The 7,665-nt window shown below is 41.9% G+C and overlaps 1 protein-coding gene across 1 annotated transcript; it reads left to right on the forward strand.

The window, feature by feature from the left end:
* Nucleotides 1–2,904: 2,904 nt before the first annotated feature.
* Nucleotides 2,905–7,660, forward strand: tbck (TBC1 domain containing kinase; the record flags this gene model as incomplete). Its single annotated transcript, XM_070442376.1, is given in 8 exon segments — nt 2,905–2,977; nt 3,847–3,961; nt 4,158–4,231; nt 6,627–6,736; nt 6,739–6,761; nt 6,952–7,016; nt 7,116–7,176; nt 7,646–7,660. Coding segments are annotated over 8 exon segments (536 nt in total), but the record flags the coding sequence as incomplete, so codon positions are not given.
* Between the last annotated feature and the right edge of the window lie 5 nt (nt 7,661–7,665).

The raw sequence follows: 7,665 nt of genomic DNA on the forward strand, positions 1-7,665 counted from the left end.
GGAGGGACATTGTGGTTCTGAGGCTCTTTCCATGTTGCCTCCATCATCCTCCAAATCCACCAACATCAGCCGTCTCAGAGCGCAACTGGTCCTTGTTTGGGAACACACACACCAAAGCACGCAACAGGCTGACCAATACAGGCTGACCGGGTTGAAAAATTGGTGGCCATCTGGGCAGATTTGAGGCTTTTGAGCCTACAACGAGCCATCCTCATCAAGGTTGGAAAGTGACAGTGAAGATGAGGCCTCAGAGTCTATGTTCAAGAGGTGGACATTGAGGAGGTCCAGGGAAGAAACATGGACGCCTGAGAGGAAGACAACCAAAGCTTTAGTTTCTAGACTATCATGTTGAAAACGTTTTTGGGAGATGCGATGGATCATTGGGGATCATTCAATATTCCTTTGTTCAGTGAAATCATCCCATGTGAAAGTCAACTCATTTAATTAAAGTTCAATTCGAAACGAAATTGTTACGAATTTCTTTTGGAAGGATTTATAATTTGCAATTACTCTACTTATGATAAGGTAAGAATGTTTCTGTCTCCATATGATATGGTAAATTATCCAATGCAAAAAACATCTCCATTTAATGGTGTTAATATTAATTTGCATATATTTCCGTTAATTCCCATAATTCCCACAAAGTTTCCACTTCTGAATATTCCCCAAAATATGCCAACCCTACTCAGGAGGACATGTACACAGTTGTGACGATAACTGACGAGAATTCTTCTGGGAGGTAATATGTCCGGCATTTGATTGTAAGGAATTCTTAGGTCGGGTGAGCAGAAGGACTTGAGTCCCTGTATGTTGTTATGATTAACCATGAGTTGTTAATCGTGAAGCATACACCCCAACCCTTCTTCTTCCCAGAGAGGTGTTTATCTCTGTCGGCACAATGCATGGAGAAGCCCAGTGGCTGAACCAATTCCGAGAGAGCGATGTTTCCATGAAACAGAGAATGTTACAATCTCTGATGTCTCTCTGGAAGGCAACCCTTGCTCGAATTTTGTCTATCTTGTTGTTAAGAGACTGGACATTGGCGAGTAGTATACTCGTGAGCTGTGGCGATGTGCACGTCTACGGAGCCTGACCAGGAGGCTGCTCCGTCTGTCCCTTCTGCGGCCGTGTGTTTGGGTCGCTTCTGGGATTAGATCCATTGTCCTGGGTGGTGGTACAACAGAGATCCGCTTCGGAAAGTCATATTCCTGGTCTAATGTTGATAAGTTGACGTATAGTTCTTCTCGGCTGTATGTAATAAGAGGTCATTGATGACTGCCTTCCTGGGGTAACAATGTACGAAATAATATATAACTAAATACTGCATAGTTCCCTAAGGACTCGAAGCAAGGTGACCATCTCTGTCGGTGCCATCTTGAGTGACTTTGTAGTGGAATCCTTGTTTTCCTCTATTCGACTGTATCTGGCTTTCAGAGATTGTGAAGATGGGAAGAATACATGGAAAATCAGGTATCCGTACGTATCGTGACAACGCTCCACTACCAGAAATATCCTAGTATTGGGAGGGTGGGATGGAGAGTGAACTAAAAGAGACTAGGGGAGATTGGTACTGACGTGACAGACCGACAGCAGCTTTTAATACTCCTAACCCCTTTCCCTTCAGCATCTACTACTGTATATGACTGGTGTCCTATTAATATCAAATAAAATGTTATTCATCATATGCTTCGTAAACAACAGGTGTAGACTAACAGTGAAATGCTTACTTACAGTGTGCATTCAGAATGAAGAGGGAACGGTGTGCATTCAGTGTATTCCAACAGAGGCTTGACCTTCCCTTTCTATTTGGAAAAACACCTAATAATCTTGTGTATTGTTGTGTGAAAAGAGGCTGTTCATATTGACTYCATTGCGGTCATACCCAYAMGTTTAMACGTTGACTTGTACCCCAGTTTGTYRTTTACAGTTGAGCAAATATAGAGAMACTTCATCACAGGTTATACCTCCYCAAKAGGCTCTCTCAGCTTTCAACAATGTCTCTGTTTTTTAGTAKTGTTTTCYGTTTCATCCGAGTCACTGTAAAATAACTGAATGKGTTTGGCAAACTCCAACTGCACAATCTAACTTGTTTGGCTTTTGTTTGCTACGCATATTACCACAAGAATGTGTTTTATTAAAAGTCTCAACAAAWACCGGAAATCATCCCAAATCCACATTATGCAGATTTTATTGGACACATKRATGATTTTTGGCCAAAGTATACACAGTACGGTCGTTATGGACTTCCTGAGTTGTTAAAAGCTTACTTTAGCCTGCTTTGTTTCATCCTTTTTTATGCCCAGATGTTTTATAGTCACGGCTAGAAGCTTATGTCAAATTGATGTCAAAAGTATATATATTTTTTGCATATTTAGCTAACGCTAACCCTTTACCTAATTCTCCAAACTCTGCGAAAGTTCTCCTAACCTGCTAAGAAAAGTCAATTCTGACATGAACCTTATTCCATTTAGTCAAAACCATGTTTTAAGGTCCTGACCGCTGGACCTTTTGTTGTCAGGTTTTGTAGATAACATTTTGTTTTTCCATTTATTGTGTGGGCTGGGTGGATGGGAAGTTATAAAGGACTGAGTACAGCTTTAAAGCTTTGTAATTGCATATGTATGTTATCACAACACATGGCGCCAGCGTTTMATTTAGAAGATTCTTCCTGGCTATGTTTAACCAATCATGTAGTGGCTAAACCTTTAACTTAAAAGGAACACTCCTTCATTGGAAAAACAACAAAATGACAGCCTTGCTGGGGGAAAAAATGGAGAACAAGCAGCAGACCGTAAAACAGATGTTTTGAAATCACATATTAAWCATATAAATCAATTAAATGCCAGGGGTGACCAATGTCATATTGATCTACMATTTCACACCTTTTCTTCTTCATTCTTCCAGAACGGCTTGTTGTTGTGACGGAACACTACGAAAGCAGTATAAATGATTTCCAGAAACAGGTTCAAACTGTCAGGTAAGATTTCAAGTTTTTTATTAGTCGCACAGGGTTGACCAACTGGCGGGCCGAATTTGGCCCGGCTGTTTATTTTATTTAGACCCCTACGTTTTCTTATATAAAAAGGAAGTGTTATTTTATTTAGTATTTTTATTGTTGGACATAAAAGACTAAAAACACTAGCAAATCAGCTCCAAGTGATTTTAATTTTGGAAACTGTAGAGAGATACTGTATATGTGATCAGTAACAACTGCAAGCAAGGTTTGAAATGGCTGTTTTAGACAAATATGATATCTGTTTAGGCTACTTGCGGTCAATTTGCAGTCTACAAATGATTTGTTATTATGCACTGTCCAAGAAATGCTTACTTGCAGGTTCCTTCTCGACAAAGCAACAACGATAAGAAATAGTATAATACCCGAAGGCACTACATCTATATAGTAAAATATTTACACGATATAAAGACTATATATAGATGTAGTACAATGATAATGTACTATGTTATTGAATGTTAGGAGGACTCAGTTCTATCTCTCTGTCAGTAGAATGACCATGGTTTAACTTGAACAAAGAAGAATAGCTTCATTACATCAGGACTAGGCTATGCACTCCCCTTGCCATCTACTGGTTGACACCGATATAACACAAACCTCTTCCATCTAAAACACTTACCAATGAGCTCCTCAACTCTACAGACCCGGCAGGGAAAATGACTACATATTTAGTACACACAACGACCTGTTGTAGCTTTGTTGACTGGAAAACAAAGACAGACTCTGAGTACATACATAACCCTTTTTCAAGCCAAACACCACAGGTCCTAAAGCTACTCCCAAGTTTTATAATGTGTATATAATATTTCTCAGGCCTTGTCTGTCTGTTACAGCCCAGAGAGAGTTCTCCAGATAGCCTATGAGGCCTTGGAGGGACTAGAGTTTATGAACAAACATGGAATGGTTCACAGAGCCCTCAATGCACAGAATTTCCTCATGGATGGCAAGGTAGGTTACCTCCCTTCCTATCAGTTGGGGTCTAATGGAAAGGCTTTTAACGCCATTTGCCATTGTCATCTAGCCTGGTTAAACCTGTGCTCTCGTTTAAACAGGTAATTGTCATCACGTTATTGATGCATTATTGATTTATCATAAGGCCATCAATACATTGAACATTGTCATATGTAACATTGTTTCTTTGTAGGGCAAGGTGAAGCTGGCTAAGTTTGGGCTCTATTACATGACAGACCACGGGGCGGATGTGGACTTTCCTATTGGGTAAGTCCTGTTCACATCTAACCTCCCATGTACAACGAATGTGTCGATAGATGTGAAAAGCGAATCAATAGTGACTGACATTTAATTAGGCAGTGAAAACATATTTTTGGAACATTTAGTCATTTAGCAGACGCTCTAAGAGCAACATACAGTAGTGAGTGCATACATTTTCATACTTTTTTTTCTGGTACTCGTGCCCCGTGGGAATTGAATCCACAACCCAGCCTGCAAGCGCCATGCCTCTACCAATTAATCTATACGGGTTAAAAGCAATACATGTCCCACTGTCATTAGAGATAACTATGATAAATGATGATATGATAATGAAAGATTGGGAACCTTGAATGTCTGGGACTTGCATTACTGTGGATCTTCTGGTAATGGATGTCATAGGTCCTCTGTGAACACAACACAGTATTTAAATGCTGTTAGTGAAATAGAATGAGATGCATTACTATGACATGTACTGGGTCAATCTATTGTTTATCAAATCACATATTGTCACATGCGCCGAAACAACAGGTGTAGACCTTACAGTGAAAGGCTACTTACAAGCCCTTAACAACATGCAGTTTTAAGGAAAGCCCTAAAAAAGTAAGAGATAACAAATAATTCAAGCGCAGCAGTAAATAACAATAGCGGGGCTATATACAGGGTACCGTACAGAGTCAATGTGCCAATGTGCGTGGGGCCACCGGTGTCGAGGTAATTATGTACATGTAGGTAGAGTTATTAAAGTGGCTATGCATAGATAAATACAGAATAGCAGCGTGGTGGTGAGGGGGCGGGCAATGCAAATAGTATGGGTAGCCATTTGATTAGCTGTTCAGGAGTCTTATAGCTTGGGGTAGAAGCTGTTTAAGAAGCGTCTTGGACCTAGATGGTGCTCTGGTACCGCTTGCCGTGCGGTAGCAGCGAGAACAGTCTATGACTAGGGTGGCTGGAGTCTTTGACTATTTTTAGGCCTTCCTCTGACCCTGCCTGGTATAGAGGTCCTGTATGACAGGAAGCTTGGCCCGGTGATGTACTGGGCTGTACACCTACCCTCTGTAGTGCCTTGCGGTCGAGCCGAGCAGTTGCCATTCCATGCAGTATGCAACCGTCAGAATGCTCTCGATGGTGCAGCTGTAAAACTTTTTGAGGATCTGGGCCATGCCCAATTTTTTTAGTTCCCGAGGGGGAATAGGTTTGTCGTGCCCTCTTCACGACTGTCTTGTGTGCTTGGACCGTTAGTTTGTTGGTGATGTGGACGCCAAAACTTAAGCTCTCAACCTGCTCCACTACAGCCCCGTCGATGATAATGGGGCATGCTCGGTCCTCCTTTTCTATAGTCCACAATCATCTCCTTTATCTTGATCGGTTGAGGGAGAGGTTGTTGTCCTGGCACCACACGGTCAGGTCTCTAACCTCCTCCCTATAGTCTGTCTCATCGTTGTCGGTGGTCAGGCAAACCACTGTTGTGTCATCAGCAAACTTAATGATGGTGTTGGAGTCGTGCCTGGCTGTGCAGTATCAAGTGAATAGGGAGTACAGGAGGGGACTGACATGCACCCCTGAGGGGCCCATGTGTTGAGGATCAGCGTGGCAGATGTGTTGTTACCTACCCTACCACCTGGGGGCTGCCTGTCAGGAAGTCCAGGATCCAGTTGCAGAGGGAGTGTTTTAGTCCCAGGGTCTTAGCTTAGTGATGAGCTTTGAGGGCATCATGGTGTTGAACGCTGAGCTTCTAGTCAATGAATAGCATTCTCACATAGGTGTTCCTTTTGTCCAGGTGGGAAAGGGCAGTGTGGAGTGCAATAGAGATTGCATCATCTGTGGATCTGTTGGTGCGGTATGCAAATTGGGGTGGGTCTAGGGTTTCTGGGATGATGGTGTTGATGTGAGCCATGACCAGCCATTATGATATCCAGGTTTTGGATATTAAAGTAATCCATTGTTTCAAGTACTGTAATAGATAGCTGAAGTCTTATCCAAAACCCAAAGGCCCTCATGTTTTAGAAAGTCTTTGTGGGTAATAGCCTGTTGTTGAATGGGGGAATGATTGTGTGTGTGTGTGTTCGCCGCTGCCTCTGATGTCCTGTATTATCTAGTCTCTAAGTAAAACATCTGGTTTGAAGATGAAATAAGCTTTATCTGTCTCGTGATTACGGAGATTCCTTGATATGAAKCAATGTACTGTACATGCATCATTAAACAATGACTTCAACGAAACAGGAAGTACCTGGAATATTTAGGTAGATTAATCATCAAAGTCTGTTCATTGTCAAATGTTATCTGTTGCAAACAGTTTTCATTGAATTTAATTCAAGACAACCTCAACGCTCTCAAMGTTTTCTATGTCTTGCAGGGTATTCAATTGACCTTTGACCCTCTCTCTGACTATCTCTGTCCACAGGTACCCATCCTATCTGGCTCCAGAGGTCATCGCCCAGGGGCTCAGTCCACCTAGTGACCCCTCCCAGGGGAGAACCCTTCCCTCGGGCCAAGACAGAGTGTGGTCCCTGGGAGCCTGCTCTTTGAGCTGTGTGCAGTAAGCTCTCTTACACCCCATGTCTTGACTAATGATCATTGTTGATTGAGCTGTCAATCAAATCAGGACTGTCATTGACAGATGTTATGACAGTGTTATATAGCCATTGAACTGAGGGTTCAAGTAAAGTGTAATATTGTCGTTAGGAGGAAGTCATTCTGCCTCATTTACTGTCAACTTTTATTCACAGGGTAGAAGACTACTGCAGAACATTGAAATAAGCGAGAGATTGAAATTCATCATCACCTTGGGTAAGTGAACGTGTTGCCATGTCCATCAGCCTGGTGAGCCACAGATTGGTTATGATGGTTGTTCATTGTTTATGACATGGTGGTCTGTGTTTGTTGTTCTCAGGTTGCATGACGACATAGTCACAGTCCTTGCAGAGGAGCACGGATGCTTGGATGCGATTAGGGTGAGTTTGAAATCATCACAAGTCACTATTTATACACTGGCCCGCTAAAACCACTCTAAAAAAGGTTGATTGTCCTAGAATTCCTAGTTGGCCTAATGTGTAGATTGCCTAATGTGTGGTAAAGTCATGTTTTATGATGTTGTAATAGACTACACCTTATTATATGCTTATTGTTGATCCAGAGACGAATGTGATTGTAAATGAACAATTCATCAAATACCAAACAATGCCCTGTAACTTGTAACCGCTAGCTGTGTGTGTTTGTGCGCGCATCTGTTTGCGTGTATTGTGTGCTAATGAAATTCATGTGCCTCCATTTGCCAAAGTGTTTCCCTTGTAAAAAGCTTTTAACCTTTCTCAGGCTATTTTATTTCTTTAGGATGCTGAAAAGCCATAAAAGCAGAGGGAGATTGGGGCTGTGGGTCTGGATTGTAGCATAACTAATGTGATTGTCAACGTTCTGTTACAGGAGCTGCCTGAGAACGTCCA

Source organism: Salvelinus sp. IW2-2015, unplaced genomic scaffold (assembly GCF_002910315.2).
Source record: "Salvelinus sp. IW2-2015 unplaced genomic scaffold, ASM291031v2 Un_scaffold8502, whole genome shotgun sequence".
NCBI lineage: Eukaryota > Metazoa > Chordata > Actinopteri > Salmoniformes > Salmonidae > Salvelinus > Salvelinus sp. IW2-2015.